The sequence below is a fragment of the Oryctolagus cuniculus genome, chromosome 17 (genome assembly GCF_051225735.1).
Source record: "Oryctolagus cuniculus isolate XC-2025 breed Fujian yellow rabbit chromosome 17, ASM5122573v1, whole genome shotgun sequence".
Lineage (NCBI taxonomy): Eukaryota > Metazoa > Chordata > Mammalia > Lagomorpha > Leporidae > Oryctolagus > Oryctolagus cuniculus.
The window spans coordinates 56,028,242-56,045,250 of NC_142883.1; the positions used below are offsets into that span (position 1 = coordinate 56,028,242).

At 50.3% G+C, this 17,009-nt stretch overlaps 1 protein-coding gene across 3 annotated transcripts in view; it reads left to right on the forward strand.

Moving 5' to 3' along the window:
- DNAH9 (dynein axonemal heavy chain 9) overlaps positions 1-17,009 on the forward strand; it is a 371,124-nt gene that overhangs the window by 323,644 nt on the left and 30,471 nt on the right. For 2 of the 3 annotated variants that reach the window (XM_070061394.2, XM_070061399.2), the window contains 4 exons: positions 5,430-5,557; positions 10,530-10,757; positions 15,534-15,725; positions 16,464-16,655. In XM_070061394.2, coding sequence (XP_069917495.2) covers positions 5,430-5,557; positions 10,530-10,757; positions 15,534-15,725; positions 16,464-16,655 — 740 coding nt within the window. Of the gene's footprint in view, positions 1-5,429; positions 5,558-10,529; positions 10,758-15,533; positions 15,726-16,463; positions 16,656-17,009 lie in introns of those variants that run through there. The other variant, XM_070061398.2, reaches the window with a different exon arrangement.

A 17,009-nucleotide genomic window follows, 5' to 3' on the forward strand; every position in this document is an offset into this window, starting at 1 on the left:
TTTGGCCATCTTCCACTGCTTTCCCAGGTGCATTGGCAGGGGGCTGGATCGGAAGTAGAGCAGCCAGAACTTGAACCAGCATCCATATGGGATGCCAGCATACAGATGGCAGCTTAACCCACTTCACCACAGTGCTGTCCATTCATCCACCCTTCTTGGCCACTGTTTTAACCTGAAATCTACCATCATCCACCATCACTGCTTCCTTCTTACCTCCTCTGATTAATCCTTTAACCATATTTTAATTTTATCCTCCTTCTTTCTCTCTTCTCATCACCTTCTCTCTGAATGAGCCATGCTTATTTGTACACTTATTTTTTTCTCCATCTTCTTCTCCCTTGCTTTCAATAACCCATGATACTATCTTCTTAGATTACTGTGAGGATAAACATGAAATCTCAGATATGACAAGCCTTTGAAAAGTTAAAGTCCATTATCATTGGATGACATAATAACGATGACAAGGCTTCATTCTGTTCTTTTTCAAATTTTTAATTAATTTATTTTTATTTACTTGAAAGGCAGAGACTGGTACAGACAGAATTCTTACATCTGCTGATTTTCTTCCAAATGCCTGCAAAAGCCAGGGCTAGCCAGGCCACAGCCAGGAGCCTGGAACGCCATACAGGTCTCCCCACCTGGGTGGAAGTGACTCAAGTACTCGACCCATCACCTTGGCCTCCTAAGGTGTGCATTAGAAGGAAGCTGGAGTTTAAGCAGAGCCAGGACTCGAACCCAAGCACTCTGGTAAAAGGTGCTGGAGTCCCAAGTGGCATCTTAACTGCTACACCAAACCCCTACCCTTCGTCATTCCCTTAAGGGAGCTCACTTCACTGCTCCTCTCACATCGTCTTGCCATACCTTTCCAAAGCAAAGCTTCGTCTTTGGCCCTCCTCTTTCTGCCCTTCCACAGGCCTCGTCTCTGGTCTTTCTTTCACATGTCTGAAACACTGTTACTTGGTCTCCATTCTCCTTTGTCTAAGCATGCAGCTTTGACAACATGAATTCTGTCGTTTTTGTTTTGTGATCAGAGAGAAGCTGTATATCCCACCTTTGCCTTCTGTTGCCTCCTGTTTCCAGCATTCTGGCAAACTCTGAGCTCACTTAGGTTTCTGTGAGCCTCCTATTAATTGTGTTCAAAGAAAAGGTTTTCAGTTCAGTGTCTTTCCAGGTGGACTACCAATACTGTCCTTGGAGTCCTTTTCATTCCCTTTAAGAGGCAATTAAAATCTGGTCTCTCTCCATCTCTCAAATAAACAAATGTATACTTTGTAAGTTGGTTAGACTGAAGCCAGTACAGGCTTTAAAGAACAGCTTTGGGACCAGCGTTGCAGCTCACTAGGCTAATCCTCCGCCTAGCGGCGCCAGCACACTGGGTTCTAGTCCCGGTCGGGGCGCCGGATTCTGTCCTGGTTGCCCCTCTTCCAGGCCAGCTCTCTGCTGTGGCCAGGGAGTGCAGTGGAGGATGGCCCAAGTGCTTGGGCCCTGCACCCCATGGGAGACCAGGATAAGCACCTGGCTCCTGGTTTAGGATCAGTGCGGCGCGCCGGCTGCAGCGGCCATTGGAGGGTGAACCAACGGCAAAGGAAAACCTTTCTCTCTGTCTCTCTCTCTCACTGTCCACCCTGCCTGTCAAACAAACAAACAAACAAGCAAACAAAAAACAGCTTTGGGACTGATAGAGTACTGTTTTTTCGTGATGAAAGAAACTCATTTGTTCCTGTGCCAGGGAGCAAGAGAATGAACAGACAGATCAAGATTGAAGATCCAAAAAAAAAAAAAAAAAAAAAAAAGGAGAGGTTTTTTTTTTTTTCAAAAAAAAGATTTGTTTTTATTCATTTGAAAAGCAGAGTTACAGAGAGAGAGGGAGAGACAGAGAGAGAGCTCTTCCATCCTTTGGTTCACTCTCCAAATGGCTGCAATGGCCAGGGCTAGGCCAAACCGAAGCCAGGAGCCAGGAGCTTCGTCCAGGTCTCCCACATGGTTGCAGGGGCCCAAGCACCTAAGCCACCTCTGCTGCTTTCCCAGCCCCATTAGCTGGGAGCTGGATCGGAAGTGGAGAAGCCAGGACTCAACCTAGTGCACATATAGGATGCCGGCGTTGCAGGTGGCAGCTTTACCGGTTATGCCACGATGCCGGCCCCTAGTGGAGAGATTTAGAGAACACGCAGGAGGCAGATGCAGCTTCCGTTGAGAGAGGAGGTGCAGAGATGGAGATAAAGTGTCAGGAAACTGAAGGGGTTTCTAGCAGGTGGCCTGTTTAGTAGCAAGTGAGACGAATGGCCCATTAAAAGGCTGTAAAGCCGAGAGGCTGGGACACATAGAAAAGGGGCCCAACAGCATCAAGGTTAAGAATTAAGAGTTTGGGGTGAGGCCAACTCACCAGGTATATTCATTTTATCTCTTATCAATGCTTGGATTCATCAGGAGTCAACGTTTTACAAAAGTTGGGTTTTGCGAGAGCAGAAAGGGGCAATGGAGTTGAGGAATACTGGAAAAAATAGAGGAGCCAAAGGCCAGCACCTTCCGCTGCAGTGGAGTCACAGCCAGGGGACAAAGAACATGAACAGTCTGGTGTGCTTGACCATGGCAGCCTCCTGCTCTATGTGGCCAGCAGGTCTGAAAAGGGCATGTCACCATTTTACGTGAATGGCAGTGAGCGAGGCAAGAGGCAAGACAAGAAGGTTCACCCCCAGATGGCTGCTACAGCAGGCGCCCTGCACTGATCCGAGTATAGGAATGAGTGATCTGTTGTGTGTGTTTTGGCAAGGGCTACCAGTGCTGGAAACAGAATAAGGGGAGGGTCACGTGAGTGGCTATGACGAGTGATGTTTCAGACAAGAGTCAGTTCGTGGGGATGGTAAATTCCTGGGTGCAGCTGTTGGGAGTGGGTAGTAGAAATGGAACGGGACCAAGTCCTTTGAAGACAAAGAAGATGAGGAAGTGTGAAGCCGGATGTTGCCTGAGTCATCCAGGATAGCGCTGAAGTTTACCAGGACAAAGATGAAACAGGAATCAGGTTCCAAAGTCCCTAATAAGGATCTCACGAGGAAACTGGTGGAAGGCAGAGAACATAAGCATTAGTAGACAAACTAGCCAGATGACCTGTGCTTTAAAAGAGGAAGGGTGTTTCCATGACAGTGGAAAAGAAACAGCCTGCAAGTGGGAAGGGAATACTTGAAATATGTACCCTTTCCTCCAACCCTGTGGGTGTGCAAAACTAGGGACAGCCTAGGACATGCAGCGTCCTCAAGGAGGTAGCAGGTAAATGAAGCACACTGTGAGGATGTTAAATGAGGTTTACAGCGGGGCTTGGTTCCAGGTGATACCACCACATGGACAGGGGCGAGGAAAGTCAGAAACAGAAAGTTGAGTCACAGACAATGCGGGGAGAGTGCGGGGCATGGAAGCCAAAGCACACAACCATCTGACCACGCAAGCTCACGAGAACGTAGCTGGCTAGAGGTGCTCGCTCATGCCTCTCCTCTTGAGAACTTCAAGGATGTAACTAGGCCAGCGCCGCGGCTCACTAGGATAATCCTCCACCTGCGGCGCCGGCACACCGGGTTCTAGTCCCGGTCGGGGCGCCGGATTCTGTCCCAGTTGCCCCTCTTCCAGGCCAGCTCTCTGCTGTGGCCCAGGAGTGCAGTGGAGGATGGCCCAAGTGCTTGGGCCCTGCACCCGCATGGGAGACCAAGAGGAAGCACCTGGCTCCTGGCTTCGGATCAGCGCAGGGAACCTGCCATAGCAGCCATCTGGGGATGAACCAATGGAAGGAAGACCTTTCTCTCTGTCTCTCTCTCTCTCACTGTCTAACTCTGCCTGTCCAACTGAAGGGGCTCTGCAAAGCCATCCTGACACCCCCTGAAGCTCACAGGTAATGCAGGCCTCTTCTGCTACGTGTTCCATTAGTGAGAAACTCATAAAATGTTCCCCTTCTCCATTTTCCCAGGATCCACTTCTTTCTTCTCAGCCTTGTCCTCATGCCTGCAGCCTAGATTAATGTAGACTCATTCAAGCTGGCCGCCACAGAGCTAGGATTTGCGGCCCTGTCCCTGACCCCTCCAGTCTGTAGCTTTCAAACTAATTTCTGTTAAGCACCTCTTCCCCCATATCCTTCTCTTCCCAATAAAGAAAACAAATAGGCTCTTTTGTGAGCAAAACTGTCACAGAAGCCATCTAATAATCCCCAGCACATTTTATCCCGGTATTTTCTCTGGAATAAGTTGTTTATCTCTCAGTTCTAAAGCTGGCATCAAATTTATGGCCAGCCAGGATTTATAGAGTTTAATAAAGGTGTTTCTGGGGTTCATCTCAGTTGAATCTGTAATAACTATTTTGCTCTATGAAAATCATCATCTTGCTTTATTCTATGCAGTTGAAGGAGAGTCTATACTTTTTGTTATTTAAAAGAAATATCCAATCTTAATATTTTTCAAAAAATTTCTTGCAAAAGTATCAAATTACATCTCCAACTTTAGGCCTTCTGCAAATAACTTTTTTCAAGTACAGGTTTTTATTCTTTTTCCCATTGTTCAATTTCTCCTCACATTCCTAGAATAGTTGCTTAATAATTCCTTTATATTTTTATGGTTCTTTTGTCTATGGAATGTTATGTAATTTCTTTAAGCTTTATTAAATTTGGTTAATAGCTAATATCTAAGCAGAATTGGTCCTCTATATTAAGATCATTTCTTTGTGTTATTTTCCTTGGACTTGACGAGCAGCTCATTGACACTGATCTGGCTTCAGTGCCGTGGCTGAGATACTTGTGCCTGTGTGATCCTCCCCTTACTCTTGTTCCAACACTAGCAACCCTTATCAAAATACACACAACAAGTCACTCACACCTATGCCACCAAACCCCTTCGTGTCTTGCTTCTTGCTGTCTTCAGTCTCATTAATGCAAAATGAGGAGATAAAATTTTCAACATGCTGGACATCATAGAGGAGGGGTTTGACCATGGTGTCAAGCACAAAAACCAAAACTCACTGAATCCTGTCCCTACTGAACACACCGCCCAGTAAAGTTACAGAGAAGACAGAGGACAAAGGAAGCCAGCGGGAACCTCAGCCACATGCTTGCTCTTTGCCTCTTTTCATATCAGCATTCTGGAAGACAATAGAACAATGCCTGATCTTCAAAGGGGAGCCATTCAGGAGAGCATCAGCCTTCCCAAGCATGCTTGGGAAGAAATGAAGAGCGGGGAAGGGGAGGGCAGTGTTGGAATGGGCGACTGCTAGTTTTGGGGGAGATGAAAAAGCTGGACAAGCTAGCTCTCTGTGAAGGGAGATGTCGGTATCTCAGGCTTGCAGTGTGGGTTCAGGAACACCTGCATTTGTGGGGTGATGCGGAGGTGTGCGTTTGGTGGTGACAGCACAGATCACGAGGCACAGGAAATGCTCACGACACCTCCTACTCCTTTTAGGAAGAAAACTTGGATATACTTTCAACAACCGGAACTTTCACAACGTGTCTCTGGGGCAAGGACAGGAAGTGGTAGCTGAGGCTGCGCTCGACCTGGCCGCCAAGAAAGGCCACTGGGTCATTTTGCAGGTACACCCACTCTGCCCTGATCTGGGTCATTCTAGACCCCACACCTATTTGGGCTTCACTCCATAGTCTCCAGTTTCTCTGTCCACTCAGCCTCTCATCCATGTGGCCTTCCATGCTCTTGTTCCCTTCCCTTACTAATATCTCTTTCCAATTCTCCTCCCTCAGAAATTCTCTTCCCCCACACCACCCCTAATAAGTCTTCTCTCCCTCCCGCCTGTTCTATTTTCAATAGCTATATTTACAAAAGGGAGCGGGATTCCCATACAACTGCACGTTCAGGAAGTTGGCATTTCATTGAAGGCCATGGCAGCTGGATTCTTTCTGCTGCTTATTTCTTCACATGAATTTCATGGAACCCACCTCTGCTGTGTTGTATTACATGTTCTTGCGTGTGTGACGAGAATGTGGGAGCAATCAGTATTTTCAGTGAGAGTTCGTGTGAGTGTTTAGAAATCTGCAAAAGCTACCACTAACAAGTTCACTGAATAGTTACAAGAGAAGGAAAACTTTCCCTCTTCTGTCCTGATCTGTGCTCTTCATCCTCTCTTACACACTCACATGGATGCTAGGACTGGAACAGAACAAGTGGCTGACTCCTCTTTTCTCATAATAATTTACTCATGTAAACACTGCTGCTAGAACACCCATTGCTGTGTGGACATGATGTATTAGATGACTTGTCTGTCACTAAATCTTCTTAGGAAAAGAGATGTTTCCTATTTACCTTTTATTACCCAGCCCCCTGCCTTGAACATAGACACTCAACTAAATTCTATTGAATTGATAAAGAAATTAAAGGAAGAAACAATAATTAAAAAAAAAAAAGCAAGCAAGGCACTCCCATCCACCCTGGTTCTCATCATGAGCACTTCTTCTGCCTCCTTCCTGACTGGACTACATCTTGAGGCTGGACTTCATCCTTAACAAAGTGTGCTATTGATTCAGAACTTAAAGACTGAGGGATCTACGATTCTCTGTGATTTCTTTTGCAGAAATAGCAGGACTCTCAGAAAGCAAGACGATGACAGCCAGGGTCCCTGCTCCTTCCCACATGAATCAGCAGAGGGCTAGGAGGGTGACGTCCCCCAGCTGTCTCAGGCTCAACCCCCTAATAGGCACTAGTGTCTTGGGGACCCAAGCACTCAACAAGGCCTGATTCTGAGACCGCAGCGCTGCCTCCCATGACCCCCTTGGCCAATGAGTAGAGAGTGTTTCCTCCCCCAGCGCCTACTGGAGACCCAGGACTCCCCATCCCCCACTTCCTGGACTGATGTGGTTTTTGAGAGCTCTCAAAGATTGAACTCAAAACTCTCTCTTTAATCCCTCATGATTGGGCATTTCCAGGGAAACTGGTCTTCCCACTGATGTGACATTCAAGTGTTGAACAAGCATAACCTGTCCAAACTGTACAGTGCTGACAGAGGCAAATGTTCCCTTCTGGTTTCTGCTATCCTAGGGCTCAGAGATATCCTCTTTCTAAGACTCCCCCTAAAGTACTAAACTAGACTGGACTGGAATTCTGCTGGACAGTGCTTCCCAGCCTAGGAACCTGAGAGAGTCTCTGAAAAAAAAAAAAAAATAGAAAACCAGTTAACAAGTCCTCTTCCAATTTTGGAAAACACTGCCTCAATATCCCTTTGAGAAGGTTTTCTTATTTTATTTTATTTTTTTATTTTTTATTTTATTTTATTTTATTTTTTTTTGACAGGCAGAGTGGACAGTGAGAGAGAGAGACAGAGAGAAAGGTCTTCCTTTGCCGTTGGTTCACCCTCCAATGGCCGCCGCGGCCAGCACGCTGCGGCCAGCGCACCGCGCTGATCCGATGGCAGGAGCCAGGAGCCAGGTGCTTTTCCTGGTCTCCCATGGGGTGCAGGGCCCAAGCACCTGGGCCATCCTCCACTGCACTCCCTGGCCACAGCAGAGAGCTGGCCTGGAAGAGGGGCAACTGGGACAGAATCCGGCGCCCCAACCGGGACTAGAACCCGGTGTGCCGGCACCGCTAGGCGGAGGATTAGCCTAGTGAGCTGCGGCGCCAGCCTGAGAAGGTTTTCAATTATAGCCACAGGCTGATGGTTCTGAGAAGCCAATGGTGCGGAAATCTCATTCAGCCCAGTGTCTCCCACGTGGTTCTAGTGTCGGTTAACACCCCGTGGCACACTGTTGGGAAATGCTGCCTGAGATCCCACCCCAGAGCTGCTCCTGCAAGAGCTGCTTCTCAGGACCTGGACACAAGACCAAGCTTCAGGCTTTCTCCCATTGACCTTCCTGACGGGAGTAGCTGAGGGCTGAGTTTCCAAGGCACTGGCCCAGGGCCCTGGCATATCCAGGCCCATAAACCGAGAAGAGCAGCCTCAGAGATCTCCACCCCAGGTTCTGTCCCCAGACAACAGAGGTTTCCTCCCAGCTGTGTCCTGCCCAGTGTCAGAAGCCAGTGTCCCTGTAAAGCAGCCAGAATCCTCCCTTGTGGGACACTGGCTCTCCAGGCAGCCTGCTCAGCTCTCTGCTCCTGCTCCGGGGTGATTATACACAAATTCTTTAAGAAATTTCCACTTCAGGGGCTGGTGCCGCAGCTCACTAGGCTAATCCTCAGCCTTGCGGCGCCGGCACACCGGGTTCTAGTCCCCGTTGGGGCGCCAGATTCTGTCCCAGTTGCCCCTCTTCCAGGCCAGCTCTCTGCTGTGGAGGATGGCCCAAGTGCTTGGGCCCTGCACCCCATGGGAGACCAGGAGAAGCACCTGGCTCCTGCCATCGGATCAGCGCAGTGCGCCGGCTGCAGCGGGCCGGCCACGGCGGCCATTGGAGGGTAAACCAATGGCAAAAGGAACACTTTTCTCTCTGTCTCTCTCTCACACTGTCCACTCTGCCTGTCAAAAAAAAAAAGAAAAGAAAGAAAGAAATTTCCACTTCAGCCACCCCTGCCAACTCTTACAGGTAGCATTGTACAGCACACAGAGCCTTTTCAAATACATCACCTTTGGTTATTTGCAGCAATTCTGTGAAATCAGTATAGCAAACATTATTGTGATTTCGCTTCTTATAGAAGAGAAAACAGCACGGAGAGACCAAATGACTGTGGTCCAAGTGCTGTGCCCAGTGCTGATGTGTGTATTTAAGGCTCTGCAAGCCCGACTTCCTCAAATATTTGCTGAGGAGCTTGTATCTGTCCATCATAATGAAACACATTGCGATGAAGGCAAGTGATTATCCTTGCTACAGGGAGAGGTGCACTCTGCAAAGTCGGGCAAAGAAATAAAGGTAGGCTTTTGACAGACAGACACACAGACAAATAGGAATCTGTTCAACTTAAGAGAGGGTCAAAAACCACACAGAGGAGCTTGGGATGGGAGCCTTTGTGGGACTCTGAGAGGCAATGATTCGGTATGTTTTAGGAAGATAAGTTTGGCAACAATTAGCAGAATGGCTTGGAGAGGAGAGATTTAAATCAGTGCCTTTCAAATGTTAACACGCATACGAATTCCTGGATCACAGAAAATGTGCTGATGCCTGAAGTCTGGGTGGGGCCTGAGATGTTGCCTGTCTCACTAGCTCCCTCCCAGCTCAGGCCAGCAATGCTGGTCCCTGGCCCCCCACTTCTGACTCTCAAGGGATCAAATATTCCAGGTGTCCAGCGTCGGCGGGGAATTGGACCTGGAATGCAAGTCTGTATGAGGCTTTTTTTTTTTTCAGACAGAGTGGACAGTGAGAGAGAGAGACAGAAAGGTCTTCCTTTGCCGTTGGTTCACCCTCCAATGGCCGCCGCGGCCGGTGCGCCGCGCTAATCCGAAGGCAGGAGCCAGGTACTTCTCCTGGTCTCCCATGGGGTGCAGGGCCCAAGCACTTGGGCCATCCTCCACTGCCTTCCCTGGCCACAGCAGAGAGCTGGCCTGGAAGAGGGGCAACCGGGACAGAATCCGGTGCCCCGACCGGGACTAGAACCCGGGGTGCCAGCGCCGCAAGGATTAGCCTAGTGAGGATTAGCCTAGTGAGCCCTGGGCCAGCAGCAGCAGCTGGGAACCCATCCCTTAGAAGTGCAAATCCTCAGGCTTCCAGCCCGGACTACTGGGTCAGAAACTCTCAGGGCAGGTGCTCAAACCCACGTTGAAACCAGCTCTCCAGGTAGTTCTCACGTTCAGTCCAGGTAGAGAACTTGATGCTGCAAAGACTTCTGGTATCAGAGGACAGAGTTCAAGTGCAGGTCCCCAATCCTGGGCAGCCCAAGACTCTTTTTGTGATGTGAGTAAAGATGTTTTTCCCATTGAACAACATTGGGTTTCAAAACACTGTAAATGCATGAAATGCCATGAGACACTTTAAAATGTACACTCTAGATTGAAAAATGGTTGAGGGGCAGGTGTTTGGCCTAGCAATTATGGTGCCAGTTAAGACTCAGCTCTCCCACATCGGAGTACCCAGGTTTGATTCCCCGCTCCAGCTCCTGACTCCAGCCTCCCGCCTGTGCGCACCTTGGGAGGCAGTGATCATGGCTCAAGTAGTTGGTTCCTGCCAATCAAATGAGAGAGCTGGATTGAGTTCCCAGCTCCCGACTTTGGTCTTTGGTCCAGGCCCAGTCTTTTCTTTTCTTTTAAGATTTATTTATTTATTTGAAAATCAAAGTTACACAGAGAGAGAAGGAGAGGCAGAGAGAGAGAGAGAGAGAGGTCTTCGAACCACTGGTTCACTCCCTAATTGTCCACAACAGCCAGAGCTGCACCGATCCGAAGCCAGGAGCTTCTTCCAGGTCCAGGCCCAGTCTTGGCCATTGCTGGCATTTGGGGAATGAACCAGTAATTAGGAGCTCTCTCTATCTCTATATCTCTGCCTCTCAAATTTAATATATATATGGCTGAGATTATAAATTTTAGATTATATCTATTTGAGCATATGTTTTAAAAAAGGTTTTTTGAAGCTTACTGCTAACAGAGCTAAACAGTTGCCTGCATGGGGTTGGGGGGTGTTTCTTCCTTCCCACCAGAATATACACCTGGTGGCCAAGTGGCTCAGCACCCTGGAGAAGAAGCTGGAGGAGCACAGTGAGGACAGCCACCCCGAGTTCAGGGTCTTCATGAGCGCAGAGCCTGCACCCTCCCCCGAGGGCCACATCATCCCCCAGGGCATCCTGGAGAACTCCATCAAGATCACCAACGAGCCCCCTACGGGCATGCACGCCAACCTGCACAAAGCCTTGGACAACTTCACCCAGGTACTGGCCCCAATGGGAAGGGAAGAACCACTCCCCATCTCACAAGAGCCATTCAACCTGGGGTGGGGGTGAGGGACACACAGCTGGGGGGTGGACCGGGTGCTGCCCAAGGCCTAGAGCAACTCCAACAGGTACCAAATATGCCCCATTTGCAAGCAACCCCCATTCAGTTTCCACACGGCACAACACAGCTCCCAAATTGCCAGATGCACCAGGAGTGGAGTGTGCGGCCTTCCTTTGGCCGAAGGTGTGGGGCCACTTTCTGCAAGCCCACTGTTAACTGAGACACCAAGGGGAGCAGGGTGCGTTGCTATGAATCTATGGGATTGATAGGATGTGCTGGGTCACACACGGATGAGCTAAGCCCCTTACCTTTGAGCCAGGGGAAAGTGCTCTACTTCAGATGACATCATTGCAATCAGCATGCGTCTTGATGGTGGGGATGGTTTTGTTACAGAAACCTGGGCTGGGAAAACTCCCTCCATTCAAACAGGCGCCAGAGACAGTGGAGGATCAAGCAGTTTATTACCCCAGTGGGCTCAGCTGGAGTCATTTCTGAGAACTGAGCGACAATCCCAAGTTTCTTATAATATTTATAGGTTCATCAGCATCATACCTTAGCTGTTACAGCATTGGCGGGTTTAAATTGCAGCCTATGTGACTTAGGACCACACTTCCAATGGTCGGGGGGCTCGGTATGTTTGTAAAAGAGCTACCAGGGGCAGAGCTATTAGGACAGATGTAAGACTGGAGTTTGCAGAAGCAGAACTTAGGCCATCTTCCCTCCCTAGACAAGATACCAGCGGGCAGCTGCTTCACTAGTGAATTGCAAGCAGCCACTGTGCAGTCTGTGCTGGGAGGAGGGGTCTGCTTGCTTTCTTTGCTCTGCTTGTGGCCCTATTTCCTCTACAGTTGATTGTTGGACTCTTAATTACAGTGTGGCCCCCAGACCAGCAGGCTCAGGATCACCTGAGAACTAACGAGAGAAGCAGATTTTCAGGCCCCACCCTAGACGGGCTGAGTAAGAACCAGGATGGAGCCCAGGAATCTGTGTTTTAATAAGCCCTCCAGGGCCGGCGCCGCAGCTCAATAGGCTAATCCTCCACCTAGAGGCGCCGGCACACCAGGTTCTAGTCCCAGTCGGGGCACCGGATTCTGTCCCGGTTGCCCCTCTTCCAGGCCAGCTCTCTGCTGTGGCCAGGGAGTGCAGTGGAGGATGGCCCAAGTGCTTGGGCCCTGCACCCCTTGGGAGACCAGGAGAAGCACCTGGCTCCTGCCATCGGATCAGTGCGGTGCGCCAGCCGCAGCGCGCCAGCTGTGGCGGCCATTGGAGGGTGAACCAACGGCAAAAGGAAGACCTTTCTCTCTGTCTCTCTCTCTCACTGTCTACTCTGCCTGTAAAAAAAAAAAAAAAAAAAGCCCTCCAGGTCATGTCCAGGTCATGCTCACGCATGGCCAAGTTTGAATACACCATTGATTTACATTCTTAAAAAAATTTATGTGAAAGGCAGAGTTACAGAGAGAGATGGAGAAAGAGAGAGAGAGAGAGATCTTCCATCCACTGGTTCACTCCCCCAGATGGCCACAATGGCCGGGGCTTGCGAGGCCAAATCCAGGAGCTTCTTCTGGGTCTCCCACCTGGGTGTAGAGGCCCAAGCACTTGGGCCTCCTCTGCTGCTTTCCCAGGTGCATTAGCAGGAAGCTGCATCAGAAGTGCAGCAGCTGGGACTCGAACCAGCGCCCATGTGGGATGCTGGCATTGCAGGCCACAGCTTAATCTGTTGTACCACAGTGCTGGCCCCACCACTGGTTTACTCCAGAGGGACTCCTAATGCCAAGGCCTAAGTTTCAAGTGCAGGCTACTACACTATTCCAAGTCTGGAATGCTAAACTTTGCCTCACTGACTGTTTGTCTAAAGCCGAGGCCAGGCCCGGAGGTTGAGTGGTACCTGGGAAATCTGCAGTTCAGACATCTTTTACCCCCTCTGGAAAGCGCCGTGCCTTTAGCTTCTTCCTTGAGGAGGTGCACCTTCCTGTGAAGGGAGTGCACAAAGTTTTAACTACCAGGAGGGCAGGGTCCACAGGGTCACCTGAAGTCCACCCACCACACTGAGATCTGATGCCATCTTAGAGTAGCCCCAGGGAGGGTCTCCGATGTCACAGAATTGAGCCTCACACTCACAAGCCCAAGATGGGTTGCCCAGGGACTCGAGCTACACCCTCCAGCCCAACAAATACTTCAGCTAGCACTGTGCAAACCACCAGCACCACAGGCCCTTTGAGGCTTGGTTTAACTTAGCAGTAACATGAAGGCTGGTGGCAGGCAGAGTCTCAGGAGGTTCCGCTGGCTGCAGGACCCCCTTATAGCATAGGAGTCGCACAGTCCAACTGGGAGAGGGACGCGTCTGCAATCATGGAGAAGCAAAATCTGTCCAGTCTCCTCCGTTTTCCATCCCCTTCCCAACACACCTGCAAAGCTCACACATCATCTGGGACAGAGAATGGAGAAAGGCCACCAGGAGACGCAGAGCATTCGAGAGTGAAGTCTCTGCTGAGCTGTGCCCACCCTCTACGCGTGGGGCACTCTCCCGTACAGGCGCATCTCCTCTTCCTTTCTTTTTCACTTTTTCCAAAACAGGCCTTGAGTAAATTCCTAGGTGCTCAGTACCCGAAGGTCCAAACTACCAGATTTTCTGGCTTTTCTATCCCATGTCATGAAAACATCCATTTAAAAAAATGTATTTATTTATTATTTTTGAGATAACACGTTTAATCCACATTGTAGTCAAAGGCTTAATGCTCCACTAACTAGAGTTCACCAAAGAAAAAGTAAAAAGAGCGTAGATGAGCAGGGAGACGGACAAGGGCTGGACATCAAATGAAAAGATGGGCAACTCCACGCAAAGTCGGTTTTTAAATAAATGCAAAATCATTATGATTATGGTAATATATAATTTTTTATTTTTAAAAAGTTTTTTTGACAGGCAGAGTGGACAGTGAGAGAGAGAGACAGAGAGAAAGGTCTTCCTTTGCCGTTGGTTCACCTCCCAATGGCCACTGCGGCCAGCACGCTGCAGCCGGCACACTGCACTGATCCGAAGCCAGGAGCCAGGTGCTTCTCCTGGTCTCTCATGGGGTGCAGGGCCCAAGCACTTGGGCCACCTCCACTGCACTCCCTGGCCACAGCAGAGAGCTGGCCTGGAAGAGGGGCAACCGGAACAGAATCCGGTGCCCCGACTGGGACTAGAACCCAGGGTGCTGGTGCCGCAGGCGGAGGATTAGCCTAGTGAGCCGCAGCGCCAGCCAAGTAATATATAATTTTTAACGATTAGTTTGACAAAGTACTGTAATTACAGCAACACTGATACACACAGGCATTTCTTTCTCTTTCTTTTTTTATTTTTCTTCTTTGATTTTTTTTTTTAATTTTAGTTCCCACATGGAAGGGAGAACACCACATTGAGTGAAAGAAGCCAGGCACAAAGAGAAAAATACTGCGTGTTCTCCCTTACACGAGGAGACATACATCCTTTGGTTTTCAATCTGCAGCCTTCTCCATAGAAAGCTAGTACTGGCTCCCTTTTTTTTTTTTTTTTTTAGATTATTTATTTGAAAGGGAGAGTTACAGAAAGAGAGATGTTCCATCCTCTGGTTCACTTCCCAAATGACTTCAAAGGCTAGGGCGAGGCCAGGCTGAAGCTAGGATCCAGGAGCTTCTTCCAGGTCTCCCACGTGGGTACAGGGGCAGTGGAGCAGCCAGGACCCAAAATGAGCACCCATTTGGGATGCTGGTGCTGCAGGCTGTGGCGTAGCCCACTATGCCATTAGTCCAAGCTCTCAAAAAGCACGGCTTTGTACAACACTGGCAGTGCACATGGCAACATTGCTGAAAATGGTAAATGTTATGCCATGTGAAATTTATCACAAATTTTTTTTTTTCAAATTAAAAGTTGGCAGAAAACGGGGATTAGGATGTGGTCAGCCGGGTCTTTGGAAGGCTCCGAGGGCCGGCCACTCTCAGCTGTCCTGCCTGGAGGGTCTCCGGCAGAGTCGGGGGGAGGGTAGCAAGTGCCCAACATGCGGTTTTTGCTAATGATCAGTGCTGGGCCTCCGTAGGATTATTGCCACTGAGAGCCACCCCCGGCTTCAACTGCTCAGCCTGCCTGGGGGCCACTGTCCCTGGGTTCCTCCCCCTGCAAGCCTTGATGTCAGCGTTGGTCACTGGGCAAGGGGGGACTAGATCCTGGGAGATGCTGCCCTCCCCCGGCGTCTCTGTCCCTGGCACAGTCAGCTGGTCCTCCGTGGAGGGGGATGAGTGGAGTCACCGCTCCTAAGGCTTCCTTGCTCCACGCAGCTTTGAGGAGCTCAGGGCTGAGCTCCTCCGCCATCCACTTTGTTCCTTCAGACGTCCCGTTTTAACCATTCACGGGATCAATTACTAGACACTGACATCTTTCCATCCCCGTTTGGGGACGGCTCCTTTATGTTGACTTCCATGTGAGTTGTGCCAGGGGCAGCCAGCATTGCCTTAGTCCCACGGGCAGGAATTATACCGATGAACTTTCTGCAGTGCACAAGAAAAGCGTGGCTGGAAGAGAAGACCGTAGACATAATCGGTGGGCACCCCCACCCACCTCCTGGGGCACGGCGACATTGACAGGACAAAGCTGGACCATCCCGTGGGCCACGGCCCTGCCTTCGGTTAACAGCACTGCCCCAGCCCTGGGTAAGGGAAGCTGAGTGTCAACGTCCTCACCAGGGACGCTCTCCTTCCAGGACACCCTGGAGCTGTGCGCCCGCGAGACGGAGTTTAAGAGCATCCTCTTTGCTCTTTGTTACTTCCACGCCGTGGTGGCAGAGAGACGAAGGTTTGGGCCTCAGGGGTGGAACCGGCCCTACCCCTTTAACACCGGGGACCTCACCATCTCTGTGAACGTGCTCTACAACTTCCTGGAGGCCAACGCCAAGGTGAAAGAGATGGGTGTTCTGGGGCTGACCAGCACGGGTGCGGGTCAGCAGGGCAGCTCTCAGGGGGACGCAGTGGTGTCACCACACATACGGAGGGGAGGGTGCTGGGGAAAGTCTACATCTAAAACCAGCTGGGCAAGGAAGTGCCAACCCCAGGACCAGCCGGGGCTGAAAACAGCGCTACCATGTGGTCACAGCCAAGGAAGCTCACGGAAGCAGTAGCTCATGCCCTGGGGGAGTCAGACACCCCCCCCACCCCCCCACAACCTCCCACCCCCACCCCCCATCCTCAGAAACTCTTCTGCCTCCAGCTGCTGGGCTCCGGGAAGCCCACCCTCCCCATCATCCCTCCATCTGCCGGCTTTCCCCAAAGGGTTTCCCTCCCTAACTTCCACACCAGTGAACGCGAGAGCTGCATTTCATTCTCTGTGAATTTTCCAGAGGAACAATGAGTTCATCTTGGCGTTCTTGGCACAAGGGGCTTCTGGGTGGAACCCGCCTTCATGGTCACGGCTGATGACTGTGACAGAGGCAAGGTATCTACGGGAGGGAGTTGGCATCTCGCCCCTCCTCGCCCTTCACTGCAATTCCTCAAGCCTTTTGCGCGCTCCCAAAATATGTTTGCATCTGCTGGGCACTGATCGTATAGAGAGAAGGCAACAAGGGGGTCACGAGAAGCCCGCCTGTCAGGCCAACTCCATGCTTCCCGGGGGAGTCTATCTTTCGGCTATCTCTAAGGTGCCCTACGACGACTTGCGTTACCTCTTTGGTGAGATCATGTACGGAGGCCACATTACAGACGACTGGGACAGGAGACTCTGCAGAACCTACCTGGAGGAATTTATTAAGCCAGAAATGTTGGAAGGGGAGCTGTCTCTGGCGCCGGGGTTCCTGCTCCCCGGCAACATGGACTACAGTGGGTACCATCAGGTGAGGTCACACGGGGACAGGGCTAGGGATGAGCAGCTCACGGAGCTGAGTCTGTGTCTGCTTTGGTTCTCTGCCCCAAATGTTCCTGGCTCAGCCCCAAGGATGCAGGACCTCTCGCCCCGAATCAGTCACAACATTGAGACAGTGGAGATCTTTTTCCCTTCATGGGCTTTGGTTCCAGAGTTCTATCTGTTGCTCTTCCTACAATTAAACATCGGGGGGGGGGGGGGCAGTGGCTGGCTGCTTTCCTTCAGGATGTCAACAAAAGCCATCACTAGTGGAGAAAGCGCTCAGGAGAAAGAACTTGGCCAGTTTGGGGTTCAGTTTATACCAGTGACTCTAAATCTCTGCAGA